General features: G+C 37.3%; 2 protein-coding genes across 3 annotated transcripts; one reads left to right on the top strand and one right to left on the bottom strand.

Moving 5' to 3' along the window:
- The first annotated feature begins 2,544 nt into the window (after positions 1-2,544).
- Positions 2,545-17,427, top strand: LOC107869893 (MOB kinase activator-like 1A). The gene is made up of 7 exons (XM_016716298.2): positions 2,545-2,830; positions 3,956-4,004; positions 4,938-5,046; positions 6,300-6,393; positions 13,023-13,156; positions 13,775-13,938; positions 17,068-17,427. The coding sequence occupies exons 1-7, from the start codon at positions 2,808-2,810 to the stop codon at positions 17,140-17,142; spliced, it is 648 nt and encodes a 215-aa protein (XP_016571784.1). The 5' UTR covers positions 2,545-2,807; the 3' UTR covers positions 17,143-17,427.
- A 1,604-nt stretch (positions 17,428-19,031) lies between these two features.
- LOC107869883 (transmembrane protein 45B) lies at positions 19,032-23,824 on the bottom strand. 2 transcript variants are annotated; one of them, XM_016716289.2, is made up of 3 exons: positions 23,594-23,824; positions 21,744-22,768; positions 19,032-19,780 (listed from the first exon to the last, which is right to left on the bottom strand). In XM_016716289.2, the coding sequence occupies exons 2-3, from the start codon at positions 22,088-22,090 to the stop codon at positions 19,303-19,305; spliced, it is 825 nt and encodes a 274-aa protein (XP_016571775.1). In that variant the 5' UTR covers positions 22,091-22,768; positions 23,594-23,824; the 3' UTR covers positions 19,032-19,302. The 2 variants fall into 2 exon arrangements, with proteins under 2 accessions (XP_016571775.1, XP_047251133.1); XM_047395177.1 differs by lacking the exon at positions 23,594-23,824 and adding an exon at positions 23,257-23,591.
- Between the last annotated feature and the right edge of the window lie 665 nt (positions 23,825-24,489).

Genomic DNA, 24,489 nt, shown 5'->3' with positions numbered 1-24,489 from the left:
TGTCTCTGAAAAAAGAATGGGAATGAGCAAAAGATTTTTTGGACTGAGTAAAATGTCTATTCTGTCCTTGGGTGTCCTATGGTCGCTTTTCTATATAGTAGAAATATATAAAATAATAAAAAAATAATAACAATAATATATTCAGGATATTCTGACAACGATAAAAAGTCAAATGTACCCCTACACTTTTAGAAATAGTATGCAAATATCCTTTATTATATTTTTAGATAATTCCTTTGTTGTCATACTTTTGGGTCATATATACCTTCAAACTTTCAAAAATGACACGCAAATACCGTATGTTATACGTTTAGCTTGTCAACACATTTATCGTAGTACTTTTGAATCATATTAAATTATCTAAAGAGACGCGTAGCATGATAACAAACGTATGCCCCCTTTTTTTTTATAAATTTAAAACCCCACCCATTCATATTATTTTACCTATATTAGACTCGGTTAAAAATTTAACCCCCAATTCTTCTATTAAAAGACCTTATCCTTTATTGAAGGTGAGTGAGATGAATAGCAAAGGGTGAGAGTCTTTGGTAGAAAGAATTGCGGGCTAAATTTTTATCTAGAACTAATGCGGATAAAATAATACGATATGAGTGAGTTTTTAAATTTTGGATAAAATAAAGAAAACTAGGCATATGTATAGTGCTAATGCTATGTATCTCTTCATGTAACTGTAGCACGCTGAAAATTCAAAGTAAAATTAGAACCATACTTCAAATACATGTAAAAATTAGAACCACACTTCAAATACATGTAAAATCAAACATCATGCTTTGATTGTATGAGAAGTGATTCAAACATATATTAAGGCCACAAGTAACTCCTAGATCATGGCCACGTCAAAATCTTTCTTACCGATCTTGTGAAGATTCTCCCTATTTTCAAGTTTAAACGAGTATAATTCCTAGATTCTGAAGTATTTTTTAGCTCAAGACCCAATGAATAATAGATATTTGAATTATCTTTCCAACACATTTAGTTTTGCCTTAATGCGATATCGGAGTAAAAAGTTATGATTATTTTAGTGAAGCATTATCCAACAGTGAAAATCTACGAGCGTAGGTACGATCATGGTGAAATTTTATGATCATACAATTCTCCCATCTGATCAAAACAATCCCAAACATTTGAAAGTTGACAAGTATACCTCCCAACCACAATAGGGAACCAGAACCATGGTTAAAAATCACGATCTTAGGTACAATCTTGACTTGCAAAGTTGATCTAGTTGAAACCTACAACTTGCGTAGGTGGGTCCCGCAATCATACCAAGACTCATTTGATGGAGTTCAAAGAGCTCATATCTAGCTCCCAACCATGAACACCACCCACAATCGTAAGTGGATCCCAAGATATTTCCTTCCAACAACTTTTCAATTACGAATTTAAAAAGGCACATCAATCTTTTTTCACCTTTTAACATCAAAACTGTACCGTTTAAGCTATTTCAAGGCTGAATATTTAGAATCAAAATTACCCTAAACCCTCATTATTTAGAAATAATCAACACTTAACAAGTGGTTTTAATGCACATTGGTAAAATACAATAGTCCCTCAAAATTTTTTTCACGATATTTTCATTATATTTGTGGAAAGTTTTTTTGTATTTTTTTAAAATTTGTAATGCAAGTTATTTTTAACACACGAAATCAAACACTCCACAAGAATAACCTTTGAATAACTAATGCTAGTATAACTAATACTTCCATTACTAATCTAAACAGTATCAATACATCATATTTTATACTATTTTCATACACTCTATCAAACTATCTCTTAATAAAATGATTTAAAATCATATAAATATCTAAAGATTGTGTTAGAACACAAATTTCAAGAACCTTTTTCTGTTCATGTAATAAAAAAAATCCAGCAACACTTGTCCTATTTGATAAGTCAATGAATAGTTTTATTTCTATTAGCTTTATTTTTATTATTAAATACTATTTGTTATGAAATATAAAATAAATAAAAAGAAGAATAGAGAGAAGGGAGAGTAATTTTTATTTCTCTCGAGGGATTCTTTTGAGCGTTGTTAATATATTTATAGGAAAAATTAACTTTGAATTGCTAATTTTTTACTAAATAGATATTCACTATATATGATAAAATAAACATTTATTATATATATATATATATATGACAAAATAGACATTCAGATAATGTATTTATAACACTATCTATTCATTGTAGTTTTAAAAATATTAAATTTATTATATGGAAAGGCTATATAGCTAACTAATTCTTACTTGTAATTTTTGAATGGACACCAATATGAGTTGTGGTGTGCTGAAACTATTCCATCCTTAATCATCAAAGTTTTAAGATTTGAGTGCTGGATAGGGAGAAAATCATGTTGGAAACGTCATTCTTATCATAAGCTCTTTAATGTGCGATTTAAATTAATCGTGACTTTAATATAAATATCGAATATCAAGTGAGAAATAAAAAAAAATTATTGGAGGGACAGACGGTGCTACATATGGAGAGAGTAAATAATTGGGTGGGCTATTTGGGTAAAGATTCCAATAATTAGTGAGGTGTCAGTTGTCATGTCACCCAGATGCGAAGTCAGTGCGAGGCAGCATTTTTCGACACTTCCACTCAAATTATTATATACTAAAATAATATACTTTCTTTCTTTCCCAATTATTAAGCAAAAAAAAAAACAGAGAAAAAACAAAGGGAACTCTTCCATTTCTTTGCCGCTTCGCTCATTCAACCCCCAGACCTCAGGGCCTCTGCTTTCTTCGACCCCAATCTCCTGAATTCTATTATCTAATTTCATCATGAGTCTCTTTGGTCTTGGAAGGTAAAGTTATAATCTTATTAATGTTTTGGGAGTGTTGTTGTTGTTGTTTTAAAAAAAATTGGGAATTGGGTGTTGATTTTTGTGTTTTCACGATCTCTGATTGATTTTTGGTGGATCTGTTGATCTGGGATTTTTTCTTTTTTTTATGTATTAATTAATCTTCTTTGTGTTGTTTTAATTTTTGCTTCATTAGTAAATTTGTTTGAGTCTTATAAGCATTCTTCTGGTACCTTTTATTGATTTTTTTGAATGCTGATACTGTTGATGAGGTTTAAGGATTTTTGATTCATGTGGCCAATTTGGGGTTAGCTGTGTGGGATTTTCTTGCGGCTTCTTTTCATGGTGGCTTTGATGATATGTGTCTGTTTCAATTTGTTTATCTGTTTTTAACTTGGACACGGAGTTTAATAAAGTATAAAGTATAGAAGATTTCTAAATCTTGTGTTACTCCCCCGTCTATCTTTACTTGTCCATTATACTAATTGGTTATTGGGTTAGTTATCTGTGTTCTAAACATGCATTTTACATAGTCAGATAGTACAAGTTTCAGAAGGTGGTTTCGTAACCTGTTTAGTTGAAGCTGAACATGTCAACTGAATGAATCACCATGCATTTTTTGCATTCTTATTAGGATAAATCAGACTTATTGCATTGCTTCATTTGTATTGGAGCTGAACATTCCAAAGAATGGAACTTTCACATATTAGCCTATTTGTAATATAAATTATGCATGTAAATTGATCAGTTTTATTACATAGTTTCATTTTCAAGTATGCAACATTAGGCTGCTTGTCCTGATTGGTTTAAGAACTAAAAGATATTTGACAGATCACCAACGGCAAAAAAACAAAGAAACTCTTTAGCAAGTATCTGGCTATTGATTATTATTGAGGGTTTGTATTTCAAGTATATATTTTCTTTTACACTGATTGAGTATTGCATAATCTCCTAAATTTTACTGGCTTTAGTTTGACCTTCTTAAAGCTGGTTCTGTACTTTGCTTTTGCGTTTGCCTGTGTTTGCATTGAACTTTAACTTCTAGTGTGCCTTGCTTTAATTCGACTGGATGTTGTCCGTAGCCATATACATCTGTCATCTAATGTATTGTTTGCTCTTTCTATACAGGAATCAGAGAACGTTCCGGCCCAAAAAAAGTGCACCCTCAGGGAGTAAGGTTGCACTGTTTCCTAGTCCAGGAGAAGGAATTCTCCTGCAGTCTTCTGTGTTTGTGTACTTATTTCCCATGTGTTAATTCTTCGGCTGCAACATTTTTATGTTGATACATCCATATTCTGGATCTTTTCAGTTACCAAAGAAGTGCAATCCTCAAGTGTTAGGGCAAGCTGACTATGTTTGTCCAATTCTCAGGATGCTTAGGCAGCTTAGATTTTCTAACCTGACTGATTGACCATGGTAGTTAGGATTTTTAGAATTACAAGAGCTATTGTACTTGTTTAGAGGGTGAGACAGTGTCTATGTGAGCCTTGGCTGCAAAAGTTAGCATTGCTTTAATTTTAGGAAGCTTTCAATTTGCGAATGAGATATATAATATATTGGACTTTAGAATTTTAAGTGAGCAAGTCATTTTGTCTAGTTGATGCCGGTAACTGCTTCCTAAAACTATTTAATTACATGGCTAACGAGGTACTTATTTCTGATATCATGATAAATAAGTGCTTTTGTTTAACATGAGGTATGGTTTCTATTTGGAAAGGTTTGAGGCATAGATATGCATGATTGTATTTTCAGTTAGAACTTAGAAGCATCAGGGTGATATGAAATCTTTTGAATAGTCTCATGACTTTGAGAGCCGTAATTGTAGACTCTTAAGAGTATTGAAAGCTATGAGTTTAGACCCTTGTGTCCAATAATTGAACTCGTAACCAGTTCAGATATGCCTAAAGATACACAATTGGGTTGAGTAGCACTGTTAGTCAAGTCTTATTGCTAGTTTAACATTCTTCCAGGCATTTTTATTATGGTCCTAAATGTATCAACAAGCTGTGGAGTAGAAGAGTAATATCTTTTCTTAATACTTACTGTTTTTAAAAAAATGTATTTAACTAGGCCATCTTCCTTTATTCGCTCTTCTTTTCTGCTATTATAGGGGGCACAATTAAGGAAGCATATTGATGCCACATTGGGCAGTGGAAACTTGAGAGAGGCTGTAAGGCTCCCTCCAGGAGAAGATATTAACGAGTGGCTTGCTGTCAACAGTACTCTTTCTCCCTCTTTGCCTTTCTATATTTCATGCATGTGCATATCATTAGCCAGTGCCCTAATGTTGGCCCTATTTTGTTGCTCAAGTTTTCTGACACAAACAGCACATGTGATTGCTGTGTTCACTGTCACCCTTGAGCTGCAGGCCTAATCTGTCACTGGAGAAGAGTTGCTCTAAATTGCCAAAAGAAAAAAAAAAGAGGATGCTAAAAATGAGATAGATAACCCATCTATCCCAAACTAACTGCTCTACTTTTTTGTATTGTCCCAAAAAATTTGTCGCTACTCTGCAAAAGTTCACAATTTCTGATATTTTTTCAATATATAATCTTGCAAGAGATGAGAACATGAGCTTTTTTCTCAAGAAATCTGAATGACTTTTTCCTCTTGAAATAGTAAGTATTATTGATGTCAAAACCAGAACTAAGAAAGTGTCATGATTACATCCAAAAAGTTTGCAAAAGATGCAATGAATTGTAACAAGGTTTCATTATCCTCTATCCACCATTCCCTTTTACATCAAGTTATCAACAAATTTGATCTTCAGGATTGAGTTCTTCTTCCCTGCAAAGCCCCTCTTGTTTCTTTCTTTCCAGATACACCACCAAATGTGCCCTGGTATTGTGTTCAAAGCTAGCAGAAATTCCAATTCATCTGAGATTTATTCTCCACGGTTTAGTATCTTTTATAGCTTGAACTCTTTCGTTGTACCCACCCATGCCTTGTTTAATTAGGTTGGTAAATGTGATCCGGGGTGTTGCGGGAGTATTTTACATGTTGAATGATTTAATTCTTTGTACCAGGTGCTGTAAAGAATGTGGATAGGTTGTAAGCTTATGTGAGTATTGTTATAGTACAAACAAATTTTAAATAATGCAATACCTTGATATCTCTATCTTTCTGGGTCATCCAAATGCCATATGAACATACCATATCTAAGAAGTTCCACCAAGTGTAATTCACATTTTGATAACAGCTTTTTACGTTTTACTTACTAACAGTGAATAAAATAAAGGCTGGTAAAAAAGTAAATTAAACTGTGTAGCAGAAAGAATTCTAGATAGAAGCTTTCATGCTGCTTACATGTGACTTCCCTATGAAGCCAACTGCGAGAACAGAGTGCTTCGTATACTATCTTTTCGTTGCTCTCATAATACACGTGCACGTTAATTTCTTTTCTTTGGTGAGTTGTTTGTGTTATCTAATCTAAATTTTAAACTGAATGGAGATTTTGTCTTGCAATATCCAGCTGTCGATTTCTTCAACCAGGTGAATCTGCTTTATGGCACCTTGACTGAGTTCTGCACGCCAGAGAACTGCCCTACAATGACCGCAGGCCCTAAGTATGTTCAGTAAATGACTGCGTTGATGATACTTGTGTAAAGATTGTTTTTTCTTTCTATATAGTTCAGTGATGTATAGGAATAATCAGCAATCATTTAGACTCTTGCTGATTATATATCAAAAAGGTTGCTTTCCTGAGCAATATTTGAGAAGGTTAAAATTGTATGAGTCATTCCCTCCTTTCTTTCCTTAATTGGCATTTGCACTTCCATTGATGATTTCAATACTTGTTTGATCTCCCAATTGGTGAATGTTCTAAAGTTTGGGAAAGCTATTCTCTTAGTGGAGTTAACTTATTTAGGTTCTGCTTTAGATGCTAAAAAAAAAAACTAGAAAAAGTAGACCATTGTTTATGTGAAATTATCTTGAATTCTTCAGTTGGAAGTGTATTTTTGTTACTGGAAAATCATTTTGTTTTGCAAATTTTTTTAACTGTCGTGTCCCTCTAACGGCTCTCTCTCTCTCTCTCTCTCTCGCCTCGCCCCGGTCCACGGCCTTCGGCGCCGTCGGCGCCGACCCGACCCGACCTCCGGCCCCGACCACTGGTCCCCGCCGTCGCCGTCCGAACGGCTTTCTCTCTCTCCCTACCCCCTCTCTCTCTCGTCGCCGACCCGACCCGACCTCCGGTCACCGGCGCCGACCCCAGTCGCCGACCGCTGGTTCCAAGCCCCCCCCCCCCCGCTGTTCACCCCCCCACCCTTTTCTGTCCATACCCCCCACCCCGACCCCCACCCCTACGCCCACCCCCCTCCGGCGCCGGTACAACAGCCGAAGCTCGGTCTTCAGCCGCAACTCCGTCTGCACCCGCCGCTCGGTTGCCAGCAGCCGCAGATCCATCTCAGCAGCGAAATCCCCCGGCAGCAGGTCGACGCGGGGCTTGGTTGCCGGCTTGGTCTACAAGCGAAATCCGGTGACTTCTAACCTTTGTTATTTCATTCTTCATTCTGCATTCTTTCATTCTTCGTATTATGCTAGTAGTAGCCCTGTACCTTGACTTGCGTGGGATTTGTGGATATTGTCTGTTGTCTGTTGTCTGTTGTTGATGTTGCTGTGGTCGTTTCTTGCACTGCGTTGGATTGGGTTATCGGCTCGGGAATCTGTATTTGGGACTGTGCGTGTTAGAGTCCAGTGGTGTTTGCCCCTAATTGAGTATAGTTTGGTTTCTGGAGTATTTCTTTGAATGTGTGTGAGCCTTGTATTACTTGCTGCTGCTTTGCTATTACCATCGTTTATATCTTTATATCTTTATATTATCTTTATATTCTCTTATACTTTCGTGTAGTTGTGGCTGTGGGCTGTAATGGGTGGATAGGGTCATGTCCGAGGGGGTTGGGGCGTGGGGCCGTGGTGGGGGCGGGGGATGAGGAAAGGGCGGGAGTGGGAGGGAGGCCAAGGTTTGGCCGCGGGGGGGGGTGGTAGTGGAGGGCGTGCGGGTAGTGACGGTAGGCTGAGGGTTGGGTCTTGGAATATAGGGACCCTTCAGGGTAAGTCCATAGAGCTTGTGAAGACCCTTAGGAAGGGGAGGATCAACATTGCGTGTGTTCAAGAGACCAAGTGGGTAGGGTCTAAAGGCTAGGGATGTGGATGGTTACAAGCTGTGGTACTCTGGGAGCGAGAGGCGTAGGAATGGAGTTGGCATCTTAGTAGATGAAGAGCTTAGAGGTCAGGTAGTAGAGGTGAAGAGGATCAACGATAGGTTGATGACTATTAAGTTGGTCATTCGGGGGTTTACCCTGAACGTGTGTAGTGCCTATGCACCGCAAGTGGGATCGGAGGGGGAGGAGAAGATGCGGTTTTGGGAGGTTTTGGAGGAGGTGGTGAGAGGCGTGCCTAGCTCGGAGAAGATTGTTGTAGCAGGAGATTTCAACGGGCACATCGGGGCGCTACCGGGAGGCTTTGGTGATGTGCATGGTGGTTTTGGTTTTGGGGAGAGAAATGAAGAGGAGGCTAACCTATTGGAGTTTGCGAGGTCCTTTGGGCTGGTGGTGGTGAACTCGGGCTTCCCGAAGAAGGACGAGCACCTGATCACCTTTCGAAGCGCGATAGCCAGGACCCAGATTGACTTTTTGTTGCTTAGGAAAGGGGATAGGGCATTGTGCAAGGACTGTAAGGTCATCTCGAGTGAGAATCTTTCGACCCAACATAGGCTCTTGGTTATGGATTTGGGTATAAAGAAGAATAGAAAGAGGAGGAGTAGGGAGTGTAGACCTAGAATTAAGTGGGGCGGCCTGACACCAGTGAATGCGTGGGAGATAGGAGAGAAGTTGGCGGGAATGGGGGTGTGGGAGTGTAGGGGAGACGTGGATAGTATGTGGGATAGGGCGGCTAGGTGCATCAGGGAGAATGCAAGTGAGGTGTTGGGTGTTTCTAGGGGCCGGGCCGGGCACCATCGGGGGGATTGGTGGTGGAATGAAGAGGTGGAGAAGAAAGTGGGGACCAAGAAAGGGGCGTATGCCAAGTTGGTGGAGAGTAAGGACGAAGAGGAGAAGCGGGTAAACAAGAAAGAGTACAAGCTAGCGAGGAAGGAGGCTAAGTCAGCAGTCACGGCAGCTAAGACGGCCGCCTTTGAGAGCTTGTATGCAGGTTACAGGGGAAAGGAGGGGAGAAAAAGTTGTTTAGACTCGCTAAGGCTAGGGAGAGGAAGGGTCGTGATCTCGATCAGGTGAAGTGCATTAAGGGGGAGGACGGTAGAGTGTTGGTGGAGGACGGCCACATTAAGAATAGATGACAGTCGTACTTTCATAGGCTCTTGAATGACGAAGGGGATAAAGCTATTGTGTTAGGGGAACTGGAGCACTCAGAGGAGTGTTGGGATTTTAGCTATTGTAGACGTTTTAAGGTAGAAGAGGTTAGACAAGCTGTTCGTAGAATGCGAAGGGGTAGGGCGACGGGGCCGGATGAGATACCGGTGGAGTTTTGGAAGTTCGTTGGAGAGGCTGGTGTAAGGTGGTTGACTGGATTGTTTAATGAAATCTTCAAGACGGCAAAGATGCCCGAGGCTTGGAGGTGGAGTACCATGATCCCTCTCTATAAGAATAAGGGGGACATCCAGAGTTGCAATAACTATAGGGGGATTAAGTTATTGAGTCACTCTATGAAGATCTGGGAGAGAGTGGTCGAGGTGAGGCTGAGACGGATAGTGTCTATTTCAGAAAACCAGTTTGGATTTATGTCTGACCGCTCGACGACGGAGGCAATTCACCTGGTACGGAGGTTGGTGGAACAGTATAGGGAACTGAAGAAGGACCTGCACATGGTGTTTATCGACCTGGAGAAGGCCTACGACAAAGTCCCCAGGGAGGTGCTTTGGAGATGCTTGGAGGTGAGTGGAGTACCGCTAGCATATATCAGAGCAATCAAGGATATGTATGATGGAGCGAAAACTAAGGTGAGGACGGCGGGAGGAGACTCAGAGCATTTCACTGTCCTGACAGGGTTGCATCAGGGATCTACTCTTAGTCCCTTTTTGTTTGCGTTGGTGATGGATGTGTTGACGCGGCGTATTCAAGGGGAGGTGCCGTGGTGTATGCTCTTTGCAGACGATGTAGTTCTGATAGATGAGACTCGAGGGGGTGTGAGTGACAAATTAGAGGTGTGGAGGCAAACCCTTAAGTCTAAAGGGTTCAGGGTGAGCAGAAGCAAAAGCAAGACAGAGTATGTAGAATGTAAGTTTAATGACGTGAGGCGGGAGAATGAGGTAGTAGTGAAGCTGGAATCACAGGAGGTATGTAAGAGGGAGAGTTTCAAGTATCTCGGGTCCGTGATCCCGAGTAACGGTGAGATTGACGAGGATGTCTCGCACCGTATTGGGGCGGGATGGATGAAGTGGAAGCTCGCGTCGGGGGTGCTGTGCGATAAGAAGGTGCCGCCCAACCTTAAAGGCAAATTCTACAGGGCGGTAGTCTGTCCGGCCATGTTGTATGGACCGGAGTGTTGGCCAGTTAAGAACTCCCACACCCAAAAAATGAGGGTGGCAGAAATGCGGATGTTGCGCTGGATGTGTGGGCTGACTAGAGGGGATAGAATTCGGAATGAGACTATCCGGGAAAAGGTTGGTGTGACTCCAGTGGAGTGCAAGATGCGGGAAGCCCGATTGAGATGGTTCGGACACGTGAAGAGGAGGGGCATGGATGCCCCGGTCCGTAGGTGTGACAGGCTAGCGTTGGATGGTTTTAGGCGGGGTAGGGGTAGGCCGAAGAAGTACTGGAGGGAGGTGATTAGGCAGGACATGGAGCAGTTACAGCTCACCGAGGACATGACCCTAGATAGGAAGGTCTGGAGGACGCGAATTAGGGCAGAGGACTAGGGCCAGTTTGAGTCGCTAGTGTAGGGAATTACTTGGTGGGGGTTTTATTCCTGTTAGGAGTCCGTGTTCCTCTGTTTTATATTACTTATGGGTGCCGTATTTATGTTATGTAATCTTGTGCTGTGCTTTACTATGTGTTTGTGTGGTATCTCGTGTCTTGAGCCGGGGGTCTATCGGAAACAGCCTTTCTACTTCTTCAGAGGTAGAGGTATGGACTGCGTACATCTTACCCCCCAGACCCCACTAGGTGGGAATACACTGGGTTTGTTGTTGTTGTTGTCTTCAGTTGGAAGTGTTTTGATTAGAAAGAAACATTTAAGCTACGAATGTTGCTTGTGAGAATTCCCTTTGCCTTTTTTTTCTTGGACTGACCAAGAAACTTGATGCAAACATTCTTAATTATTCTCACCTTGTCGTGCACCACTCTTAACTTTTCTTCCAGTCTATAATGAGTTGTGCTTCTCTTCCTCTTCCATTGTCTAATATATGATATCTGTAAAGTGTTCTATTCCACCCCTTCTGCCGGAACAAGACATACGTAAAAGGGGAAAAGAAGAAAAATGTAAGGATTGGGAATTTGGTAAGACCAAAAAAGGACTTGTTTCGAGATAATTTCTTACTCCTTTCCTTGTATGAAATATGGTGAGGCAAGTAGTGGCAATGACGTAAGTGGTTGCTTTTTGCACTGCTTTTATGCAGAACTGCCATTTAATTTAATGGAGATGGCTTGATAAGATTTTAGTTGGGAACTGAGGATTATAATGCGGAAAAATAACATATAATATGGGATAAGGGAAATTGATTTCTAGATAGAAGAAATAGGAGATAAGATAGAAGAAAGAAAGGATTTATTCAATTATATGTTGTGATTGATCAACATAGGACTTGATAACTATACCTTTCAATCTACAAACACTAGGGTTAGCGGGTGGATTCCCTCATCTCTTTACTTTGAACGTCTTGAATAATCTAGGTATAGATTTCCATGTATGGATTCAAGTCTCTTCATTGACTTGACGTCGATCTCCACCAAATCATAATCACCATTGAGCTTTCCCGGGTCATATCATGGCCGCCTGGTAAATGACCATTGGTGATTGCAGATTCTAGTTGATTTCTTGATCACAGATTTTTCTCCATACGTGCATCTTTTTACTTGAACAAGCATTTTAGTTGTGCTTTGTTTTTTTAACACCACATCTTTCTGGCGCTTTTCCATGCATTCTGCTTTGACAATGGTTCCACTTGTAGCTGGTAAATTATGAGAATCATTTTAACTATTAGCATTTTAAGAAGTTTACCCAATAGGTGCACTAGTAGAGGAGGTGACTAAGGTATTAATGATGCAGCTTGTTTAGGTGAATTAATTTTTGATCTATGCATCGAAGTATGCTCTTCATTTAGAAGAACCTAAACCTAATAATTGTTGGATATGGTTTGGTTGGGTTGAATTCTGCAACGTGGTTTACATTAAGACTGGATAAATACCTTTGGCAGCCAATCCACTCGATATTTCCATAGTAGCATCTAAATGTGCAAATATCGTAGCAGGAGCAGGGTCAGTCAAATCTTCTGCGAATGCCCGTTTGGCAATAAAAATTATTCACTTTTTTTTCCGGAATAATTTTTCACTTTATTTGAAAATCGATGTTTTGACCATGAGAAATTCAAATCCAATTTGAAGTTGTACTTCAAATTTGGAAAACCCCTAATAACCTAATTTCCAACTCACTTTTCAACTTTGAAGATGTATTTTTAAGTACAATCAAGCAAGTAAAGTATTCCAAATATTCTTTGGAAAAAGTGTAGCCAAACACAACTCATCTTCAACTCCAATTCCATAAATTCCAAATAAAGTAAGAAAAATTTGGAATCTATGGCCAAATGCCTGCTTGAATAGAGATTATGGACCCTTCCTTGGTAGAAGTAAAATCTTTTTGTAAAGAGAGGTTCTTTACAATGAAGAGGGAGCAGAATACAAATTAAGGGTTTTGATGTATGGAATTAAAAAAAAAGGAAGTCCAGACGTTGATTTTTTTTCTTTTTCATCATATATTTTTTCTGCAATCCTGACTTTCATTAGTTATTGGTGAATTGCATTTTCAGCTGCACTTTCATATAGAAATTTAACTAATATATCTCTTTTTCATAATATATTTCCTGGTTATGTGTGAGCCCTTTGTATTCTTCCTCCTTAATCAAGCCCAACTTTGATAATGATAGTCTGAATCAAATCAAACCCAAATGTTTCTATGCTATTAATGTCTCAAGAGAAGAAAAATTCAGACTGTATTCCTGACTTACTTCATACATTTATTTCAGGTACGAGTACAGGTGGGCTGATGGAGTACAAATTAAGAAGCCTATTGAAGTTTCGGCTCCAAAATACGTTGAATATTTGATGGACTGGATTGAAACTCAATTGGATGATGAATCTCTATTTCCTCAAAGACTTGGTATTACTGGTCTTTAAATGGAAAGTAATAATGCTATTTTACTGTATAGGTGCAAATCACACATCTACTTTGGACGTATCAAAATTTGGACACGCATCTAAAATATTGACGTTTTCTGCTATTTCACACGTTTCTAGAGTAAAATCTCATTTAGTAATTCTAAGTTGAAGTATCATCTAATTGTTCCACATCAAACCATCTCTAAAAACTACTCTATATTCATTCTACTTTTCTACTCTGTTATCATTCTGCTTTTTGATATGTGGTTTTTCAACTTATCAAAAGGTTAATATAATATGGAAGCCCAGGTTCTTTGTCTTCAGGCCGTCTAAAGTTGTATCGGCAGAAAAGATAGGGTAGAGAGGCCCCTTGCCTGCACAAGCCCCAACAAAAAGAAAACAGTTACATTTTTTAGTCGTTTACTTTTAATTAGTCTTGTTGTGTGTGGGGTGGGGTGGGGGTGGGGGGGATGGTGTGGTGGCACCGTGGCAGAGTCTGGGCTTGGAAATGGGTTGGTGGGATGAGGTATTCTAGCTTGCTGATATTAATGCTCTTTCCATCTTAGTTTGGAGAACACTAATGCCTTTGGTTTTTGATTCTTTGTGCTAAATTTTGTAGGTGCGCCGTTTCCAGCTAACTTCAAGGATGTTGTGAAGACAATTTTTAAGCGTCTCTTTCGTGTGTATGCACACATTTATCACTCCCATTTTCAGAAAATTGTGAGTCTGAAGGAGGAGGCCCATTTGAATACATGCTTTAAGCATTTCATACTCTTCACCCATGTGAGTTCTCTGAATCTCTTTCTTGTGCACTTAATAGTTTATCTTTCTTCCAAATTTTGAAAACACGTTAATTGCATGTGTCTGGACAAATTATGTCCGAATAAATGTCGTCGTATCTTTTTTTTTCTGGTTGTCTGTTTAACTTTCCAATGGATTATGTATCCCATCAGCTGATAGAAAATTAAAGAATTGATATCTGAGTACACAACTGAGGGGATTTTTTTGTCTTACTATGGATGTCCGTCATACGCTAGTTTACCATCATCTGTTTGCTTGCTTGTTGCTGAACCAAAGTACTATTGGTAGCGAGGAAACAATTAAGCTTCGATAATCGATGGCTCTCAAATCTAGCAGGAGTCAAAGAACTTCTGAATATATTCAAAACTTTCCATTAAAACTCAATGAGTGATCTAAGTTTATTATCTCGAGAAACACCCAAGGATGTAGCCTAGTGGTCAATTGGGTACCATGAGATATCAGGTTCAACTCCACTCCTACCGAGCCAAAGTTACCAGGTATCTGTGATGGTGGGAGGTAACAGCCCGTGAAAATGCACAAGCTGACCCGGTCAACCACAGTATAAAATTAAGTTTATTCCCTCAAGAAAATTAATCATCAATAGTAGGAAAAATCAACAAGGTGTGTGTTCTCCGGATAAAATTAGGGATCGATTGAGGTAAAATTAATTAATATATAGAATTTGGTGCTTTTAAGGGAAAAGACATAAAAACGCACACTACATCGAAATTGTCACTTTCACCCTTATTCTTTACTGGGGGGACTCCCTGAACTATTTCAAGATTGAACAGAACCACCTTTGACATGCAGCAAACCAGATGTGTGCTAAAGAGTGGATTACATGTGCCTTGCTCTTGTATTTTTCACTTAGTTCTTTTCTTTTTTACCTTTTTCCCCCCTTCTTTGTCCTCCTTCCCCTTTCTGGCATCCACCACCACTCCACCGCTAAGAAACCCTACCATCACTGTCTTAAGCTCACCATTGCAAATACATGATGAAGGTGAGGGATCTCAATTCTGGAAAAGTACAAGAACTCCGCATAAAAAATCGAGTACAATTATAACGGAAAAGAAAAGAAAAAGGAGAGGATGGATAGAGAGATGAAAGTGAGGGAGCTCTATTTTGGCAGATTGGAGAGGTTATGGCTGATTTAGACAGGTTTAAGAGCTGGGTGACAGTCTTCTTCGCCAAAAATGGCTTCCAGCTTCGGCGGCAATGTTGATGACAATGTTGATTAAGTTATAAACATAGAAATATACCAACTGTGTTACTGCAGCTATTAGAGAGGTAATAATTCAATTTCAAAATAGTTCTTTTTTGGGGTGGGGGTCATTGGAGAGAAAAGGTGTGTGACTGACAATTTTGATGAGTGTGTTTTTATGCCTTTTTCCGTGCTTTTAACATGAAGGAATCGAGCGAATGCTGTCATGTGGTTGCTGAAGCTCCTACAAGTTAATTGTGTGAATGATGTAGTTGATGATGTCAGATAAGTTAATAGAAGAATTGCAAACTTTTCCCTCTTTTCTTATCCCTTAAATCTGAACTTATTTTTAGGGTGCCATCAAGGATATCCGTAAATAACGTATGTTAATCAGTCATGGTAATGAACTTAGGGACCACCTAATTTGTTTTTTGATTGATTTGTTGGGAGACACTCCATATACAAGTGGTTTACCATAAGTAGAGAACCTAAAGTTCTAATAAAAAATATGATTCTCTACGAATAGTACAAGGAACATATTCATCCTAGCCTCCACATGACATCTTTTTGGAATCATGGAAAAGTCTTTACTTCACTGAACCTATCTTTTTGGCAAGTTTATGAGGAATATGGATGATTAAGTTTATAGCCCCTGTCAAATATTGATTAAGGTGCCCCTAGGGCTTAGTTCAAGCGCCAAAGGTTGAGGGACTTGTGATGTGGACTAGAGGTTCAAGCCTTGCGCCATGTGAACTAAGTTTTGTATTTAAGTGGAGAAGTGTAGAGGGGCGGGTCCATTATCCAGAGTTTCAAAGGTTGAGGTAGGTTCTAAAGGTTGGCCCCAGACAGATTTCTTGGTAAAAAGTAAAGTGTTTATTAAGGTAATACCTTTAAAATGAATGCAGGTCATGTTACTGATATTTTTAATGTTGATTGGAGGACTGCTTTTTACTGTTGAACCTGGTTAATTGCTGATCTTTTAGCTGCTCAATCAAATTGCTAATATCCTCTCTTTCGTACTGAAAAAGCAAGTTCTTGTTGTTGAGGATAGAGAACATACGTTGCTGTCATTATAGCATAACTGATAGTTGTCAGGCCATGTGTACGAAGGGAAGGATTTTACAGATATTATTTCCTAGGAAGTTGGGGAAGGAAGGAGGTGCGACAGTCTTTTGCATAATGGCACCTTTTCAAACAAAGGTTACCCAGGTGTGAATTCAGTAAAACTCTAAACAACTTCATGAAAGAGGTGGGCACCGTGCAAGGTGTTGGCCATAGAAGCTAGGGAGGTTAGCAGAAACCTGGTTTGCAAGAAGAATAGTGGTTTCCGGGTGTATATAGAAAGAAGGGAAGATGGAAGTAATTTCGATCCTTTAGATATGTTGGTTGACATTGGCCATTCCTTGACAGACGTTTTTTAAATTTTATTTCCAGCAGATAAGTATTGAATTGTCGAAAGAAAGCATAAAGTTCAAATTTTTCCATCTTTTGAATAAGATGTATAGGAGAAATGTAAAATTTTTCCTGGAGCCTGCTTCTTTTATTCTGATTTGCATCTTTTTCCTGCTAGAAAGGGTCATTATGGAGCTTAACTTTCGAGGATTAGATCTTTTGCGTATGACCTGAATCACATTCCTCAAGTCTCTAATTTTGTGTAGCTCTTCCTTTTTTCCTATCCCCTTATAAATAACAAAATTTCTAGCACCCTTATCCATAGGGAATGAAAATTGTCGTTTGGAAAGAAGAAAGATAGTCACTAGTCAGTATCTGATGCTGGCTGGGGAAAAAGCTTTGGCTATTTGTTCGAAGGAGGTTATGCGAGTTGCTTTTGACAATATAGGTTTTGTCATTCGGTAACATACGTTGTTTTGTATATGGAATTAACTAACAATTGTATGTTTATCTTGTAGGAGTTTGGACTAATTGACAAGAAGGAGCTGGCTCCACTCCAAGAGATTATCGAATCCATCATCGTCCCATACTGAAGAACATGATATTTCGTTGTGCTGCTAAAGCTGGAACTAAATAGCCATAATGTAATAAAGTGTTTCGTGGTCGTGATCGTGGTCATCCAAAGTGTATAGCCTCAGCTGACAATTTGAAGTGTTTGTTAATGTATAATGATTGTAGCTTTTCTGTATTGCTTTTAGCAAAGTCCTTTTGTATGATTAAATGAAGATCAAACGGATAGAAGCTGGACAAAACTAAAGTAATGTTTTTTTTTGTTTGGTTGCTCTAATGAGTAATGATCATTGGCGGGTTGAGTGTTACTTGTTACTATATATTATGCGTTCCTTAAGTTGTCCAATTTAATAATGTTGTTGGAGCGAAGGGTTTATTGGAAACGACCTCTATCCTACAGAGGTAGAGGTAATGTTCGCTTGCATATGTTATTGTTGTTACTGTTGGTGATATTAACCATGGTGTTAATGTTGATTGTTAAATTTGACAAAAACTATGATAATGAAATAATTCACCAGAAGCATCATGATTGTCCTATCTAAAACGGTATGCACTTGAAATAGATTTTTGTTTTTCAAAAGTAGCATGTACTACACAAAAACCTGCAATAGACGAAGATAGCACAAAATTGAATCCGTTAAAAAAAAAAATTCCCCACAACTTCCATTAAATCAACCTATCAAAATTAGTTGAATATTTCGCTAGAATTTTTATTTTTGATAACCCTAATAATATATTTTTGTTTCCAGGAGATATATTGGCTGCGGCTTGAGCTGAAATTTGGAAAGTTTGCACTTGCCGATATGAATTATTTGAAAAATGAATGCATTTATTTTGTACCAGATTTTTATAAGACCGATTCAGATCAACTATAGTTTCTTTAGAAAATGTGAGATTAACTTTAGTTTCTTTAGAAAATGTGGTTTGGAGGACTATATGTGGAGTAATACTGCATAAATTGACATTGACACTTCATAATTTGAGAATTCAACTCCATTACAAATTACTCATGAATTATTTTTTGATTTACATCCATTATCTTAAATTTTGGATCGAACAGATCCATCGACGCAAATAGTTTATGGAAGAAAATTATGATTGCATGGCTGATTTTAGGATATAAGATGTCCATCCCAGTCAGTATGCTTAAAGAGTCAAAATTGTCCAGAAATAAATTTAAGAAACTATTTTAAACTTACACCAAACAGAACCATATTTTGTCATTACTCCTATTGTTTCCTTTATTTATTTTTTCTTTTATATAAATCGCCCAGTTAGTTCTTCCTTCTATTAAACAATATTTGTTGTTTTATGAACTATATACAAAAAGATGGATACCTTCACATATCTAAAAGCTTTCTTCCTTTTGACTTTTTTATTTTATTCCTAATGACTTTTTCTTACAAAAATGACAAAATAATTGTCATAATATTATAAAGTATTTTGAAAAAAATATTTCTATTCTCCAATCAAACATCAAAAGAAAAGAAAAAAAGCTTTGAAAGGTATTTCTCAAGCACCACGAAAACACCTAAAAAAAAGAAAAAAAAATATTCTAGTAGAAAATGTTTTGTGGAAAACATTCTTCTTTGTACCAAACCTACTCTAGAGTTTTTGAATTACCGTCAATTTCTGCAGCGTAACCTAACATTTTAAAGCGTCCAATGCAGTTGATTGATGATAGCAGACACTCCTTGCTCTTTTTTTTTTTTCTTTTTTTGGGGTGCATCCGATATCTGTATTAGAGTCCGACTAAATATGATATTAGCTATATATAATTGATTATTTCTTGTTTCTCCACATAAATCTAACATTTTTCTTAATGCACTTACAATAAGTAGAAGAAAGCAAAATATCTCGAGTTTTTTGTTCTTTTCAAAACAGTCAGATTACCGTACATAGTAAGTTTAGTGTGTAAACACCTGATGCAAACATTAAACTCAGAGAGAAATGTTACAAGTTGTCTTGTACAGGTAATGACCACAACCGGTCAAGTTTATTGTGCTTGATTCATTGCAACAACTACCTCATAATTAAGTAGCAATCCCAACAATAGTCTATTTTTAAGTGTCAAATTGACAAATGAATAATTTTAGAGCAACATCCTTAAATGTTTCATTCAAGGCCTTTCCCTAACCAAAGAATATGTTACAAAAATGGCTATACTATAGTCAATGTTCCTCCTAATCATCAAGAGCCACATGAGAATTCCTAATTTCTGAATGATCAGCCTCTGAAGCTGCAAAACCATAAGCTCCAGCAGAGGCAGCAAGGACAAACAAAATCAAGGAGAAAAGTTGGAAGTTTGCTAGCAACTCCCCTCGAATCTCGCTATCTGCTGAACGACACATGATATTGTCCCCCTTGAGCTGGCAACCGTCTGGCATCATAGGACCATACAGAGTGAATGCAGTTTGATAGAACCAGAGGCCTTGGAGTGCTACAGATATGCCACTAGCCAAGTCAATAGGGAAACTGGTGGGGATAAGAGCTCCAGCGATGGTCGTCAGTATGCAGAGGCCTATGAGGAGGACAAGGATAAGGTGATAGTACCCTTCGAGGCCTTTGTGGGTTGTGGAATGGAAAAAAAACAAGAAATACTCTGCAGCGAATGCTGTGGCAGCGATAAAGCAGAGAGCTCCATCAGGCAAGGGAAGCAAACTGAAAGATGAAAGCAACAACTTATTTAGTTAATAAAGATTGATGGAATGGAAAATCCAAGACAACAGATTGTCATAAAGATTTTTTTAAAAAAAAAAACATCGAAGTTGGGAAAGATAGTTCATACATATTCCACATGCTGAAAGCCTAATACAAGTTGAAAGTAGGATAACTCGTGTTGGAAATAACCTCAAGAAAGGGTAAGCTATTAATCATATGCTTAAACCAATGAACGTAAGTAGTTGCTACATTTTAACAATATTTTCCCTCACTCACCAAGGTGAATGATTGTGAATAATGCAAAAGGTAGCGAACTGTAATCCATTCTGAAAATTCCTAAACGGTTAGAAATAAATTATCACTATAAAAACGAGTTCCAAGTCATTGCATGATAGCATTCTTCTTAACTGATTCTCATGGGCTTTAAGACATGCATATGCATGAGGTTGATGATGGGTATAGTCTTCTAATTTTTCTCTTTGTCGTTTCAAATAAAAACTGAATCCAAAACAAGTCTTACAAGCATAATTTCCAAGGATCACACGAAGAAGTATGCAATCTAGGGAAACCAGACCCTGTCGACCAGCAAGACAAATGATAATGAATTATCGATGTGGGCGGAAGAAACATCAGATATCATTAATTTACCACACACATTATTCATCTTCATGCTGTAGTTCATCCAGAAACTGTAGATCAGTCATGTGATTATAATAATAGTATGTTTTTCAAGTATAAGCATGTTCATTAACTTGCAGATGCAATTCTCATTCTTCACATCGATTCTAGAACTTGTAAATGGGGCTACTCAGTTCAAGAATGTAGAATCCTTTTAGTGAAATAACACAGCAAGAATTGGCTTCTTTTCTTGCTGGAGAAACATGGCTAAGTTCTGGTTCTAACCAACCAAATTTTAACACTATATATGACTAAATCCCCACTTGTATTTCCTACAATTGCCAGTAAAAGCTCCTTAGTTCAGTCAGTTTCCAAGCACCTGTTATGCCTAACTGGTACCACACTTATCTAGCTGGAGGAATGTGTTATAGTGCCTGTTTTAGCTGCTTCCCTTTAGCTTTTAAAGAGTTGCTTAACGAGTTGAAATGCCTAAAGACGATGATATCTAGGAACAGGAAAATAGAAATAAAAGGGAAGTAGATGGAGTATCCAGAGGACAAATCAAGAAGAGGCAGTTAGAAGGCTGGAATTTTATCATAGTGGAGCAGTCCTCCTCTATCAGGACTTACAGTTACATGTATATAATTATCTCAAAGGTATATAGGCCTACGCTAAAGGCAAACTTACTTGATTCACAGTAACCCAACTTGACAGTATGTGAATTACTTGACAAAATTTAGTCCATTGCAATTATTGAGAAATTTATACATACAACTACATTGATGCAGAGAAAAGAAGTCTGTATAAAGTTCCAATACATTATAACTAGGCTGAAGAACAAAAGGTAGTGATGTACTTTCCTATTATGCGGAGATCACTAAGGACAAGCAATAATGAAAAATGACTGCGATAAGATATTGGATACTCATTCAATCTCCTCACCATCTTCACAAACAAACAAAGACGGTACCAAATATAAGTTCTTTACACAGAAAAACCAGCAGATAATCATTAGAAATTAAGTAAATTTATAATTTCACTCAACCTTCTATCATATCAAGCACCACAGCTAGCAACTTCACAATTCACTTGTGATGACAGAGAAGGAAAAGGAGTTGGTAAGCAAAACTTTTTGGTTCAGCATCAAAAGTCTAAAATAGTACTAGATTGAGCATGTGGACACTTGGATTCCACATGATCAAAACTAATTAGGAGAGCGATCATCCAGATCTTTTCACTCTACAATACTACTAAGGTTCAACTTTACTTTAACATACAATCTAAAAAAATATCCTTAAGCCAACAAGCACCAAAGTCAAGAAGATTGCGAATCAGGAAAACTAACCTGGTTTTCTCTGAAAGGAGCACAATCAAACCGAAGATGACGAACATGAGAAGCATTCCAGCATGCTCAAAGTTATTCATATGAGTAGGATTCAATATCCCATGAACGAAAAGTTTGAGGTGTGTCGAATAGAAGAGCTCAATGCAGAAATCAATAAAACCTCCAATTGCTATCACATACAGTTCCAAATACTTCAGCTTCCCATTAAAACCTGGAACAGGGTTCCAAACCCTTACCCTGAATGACTTGGGATTTGATGAATACCTAACCATAGCTGACCATATATGCCACACACCAATCACAAGAAACAGTGTTCCAGGAAGAACATGCCCAGGAAATGAACCCATCTTTTCTTGCACAACCAAGAAAAGATCTTCTCAAATAACCACTCTACCAAAGAGTTATCAGCAAAATTCAAGATTGACCCAATTCTTGAAACTATTTCACATTCTTCAATACAATATCACCAAAAGAGGAAAAAAACACTATCTCAACAGTATTCAAGATTGACCCAATTCTTGAAACTACTTCACTTCTTGAGCACAATATCACCAAAAGAGGAAAAAAAACACTATCTCAACAGTATTCAAGATTGACCCAATTCTTGAAACTACTTCACTTCTTCAGCACAATATCACCAAAAGAGGGGAAAAACACTATTTCAACAAAATTCAAGATTGATCCAATTCTTGAAACTACTTCACTTCTTCAACAGAATATCACCAAATTGAAAAAAAAAAAAAAAAAAAAAACTATTTCAAAAAAATTCAAAATTGACCCAATTCTTGAAACTACTACACTTCTTCAACACAATATCAGCAAATGGAAAAGATATTACACTTTTCTCATATACCCTGTTCTCTGTAATTGTTCCAGAATCTAAGAAACAGCTAAGCAAGAAAAATGTGCTCTTCAAACAGTTAAACTTCCTGTAAGAATATATTCTTAAACAGACTGAATCAATGCCTTCTTACCCAAAAACTGATACTGTAACCTTTGAAGACAACAAACTTGTTAATTACAACCTGTTTCACAGAAAAACAGCAAATAAATTTAGTTGTGAACAAAACAAAATTGCTCATATACCAAACTACTTTTCCAAAGCAAATAAAAAAGGAAACTTTTTCAATGAAATAATTTCTCAAAAAGCTGACTTTTGAATTGTAAAAAGATTCTCAAGAACAGGGAATTCCGTGTATTCTTGTCCTAACTCCTAAGGAAAGTCCCACTGAATGGCTAAGGCAATAAAAGTCAAAATAGTAATACTAATCAATTAATCATTTCATACATTGGATAAGACCAATAATTTCGAATTAAAATTTATAATTCATTTTATATCACAGTTGGTGTGAGCAAGTCTGAGACTATTTCATTGCACCATTTGTATTCAGTGGAAATTTTTATTTAGAATTCAAAATACTTGAAAAGTAAACATCTAGTACTATATAAAAAATAATTTTGAACATATATAAATTGTGTAGTTTTCTGTTCGGAATTCGGATGAGCCCCTCACCCTCACATCAAGCTGGCTCCAATCCGGTTTGTACTAAACTGATGCGAGTAATACCACATATGAAATTATGAAATAAAATAATTCCATGAAATATATGCATATATAATTATTCCATTCTATATATCAAACAACAATTAGTCAATAAACAACAGCTTGAAAACAAAAAAGAAGGAAGAAGTAATTCAAGATTTTCACATTTCCATAGTCAAAGTTGACAAGATTAAAAGAACCCAAATTCAGATCTATAATTTATTATCCAAACGCAGCCTCAAAAAAAGGAAATGCTAAGACCAAGAAGAGAACAGAAAAGGGTAGTTGTTTTGTAAATGTAACGTACCTTTTTGTAGTAATTGCTTTGTGAATGCATAAAAAAGAGTGGTATTATTATTTTCTTGTTGTTTGGGATGCAAGAAAAACGAGGTAGAAAAAGTGAAAGGAATGATGATGGGAGAAAGTTGAGATGGGGTCAATAGATAGAGAAGAAGAGAGAGGTGACGGCAATTATGGACGTATTATTGAGTTTCAATCAATATTATAGGCTGCCAATATTATATTTGAATGGTGACCTTTTTTTTCTTTTTTCCTCTAATTGACATATGCTTTTTAAACTTCGGATTGGTAGAATGTATAAGAATAATACTGAATAAAGTGTGTTAATAATATTTTTATATGAACAGAATGAGATAGATGAAGTAATACTTACCTTGGATGACTAAGGATACGTGAAAAAGAAGAGAGCCTCTGAGGAACCAAGACATTAATAATGCTGATATTGGTTATATAAATATTACTTCTTACACTGTATTTAATTTGATATATTAAAAATAATATAATTACATAATTTTATTAAAAAATATTTATTTATTAAAATATCCTTTCTTCTATTAAAAGTTTCATCGATATCTCGTGACAATTAAGAAAAGTAGCAACATCTGCCTACAAATTCACATTTTGTAGAGGAATCGCCAACTCCAATTAATTGGGTGCTGCTTCTCTCAACCTTCACACCCAACCTCCCTTGAAAATATCTTAATTTTTTGATCTTGAAATGAATTTAGAGTACTTTTTCTCGACTAAAACAACTGAAATTGGTACTGTTACTATGAGAATAAATTTTGATCTCTCACTAGAGCTGGTGAGTAGTCCTTTGATATGTGGAGAAATTGGGTAGATTTAACTGAAAGACAAAGATGAGACTTAAGGGGATAATTTAGTAAATCATCAAGTTAATAC

Source organism: Capsicum annuum, chromosome 1 (assembly GCF_002878395.1).
Source record: "Capsicum annuum cultivar UCD-10X-F1 chromosome 1, UCD10Xv1.1, whole genome shotgun sequence".
Classification (NCBI taxonomy): Eukaryota; Viridiplantae; Streptophyta; class Magnoliopsida; order Solanales; family Solanaceae; genus Capsicum; species Capsicum annuum.
Note: the sequence above shows the minus strand (reverse complement) of the source record. Positions and strands in the feature narration are given on the sequence as shown.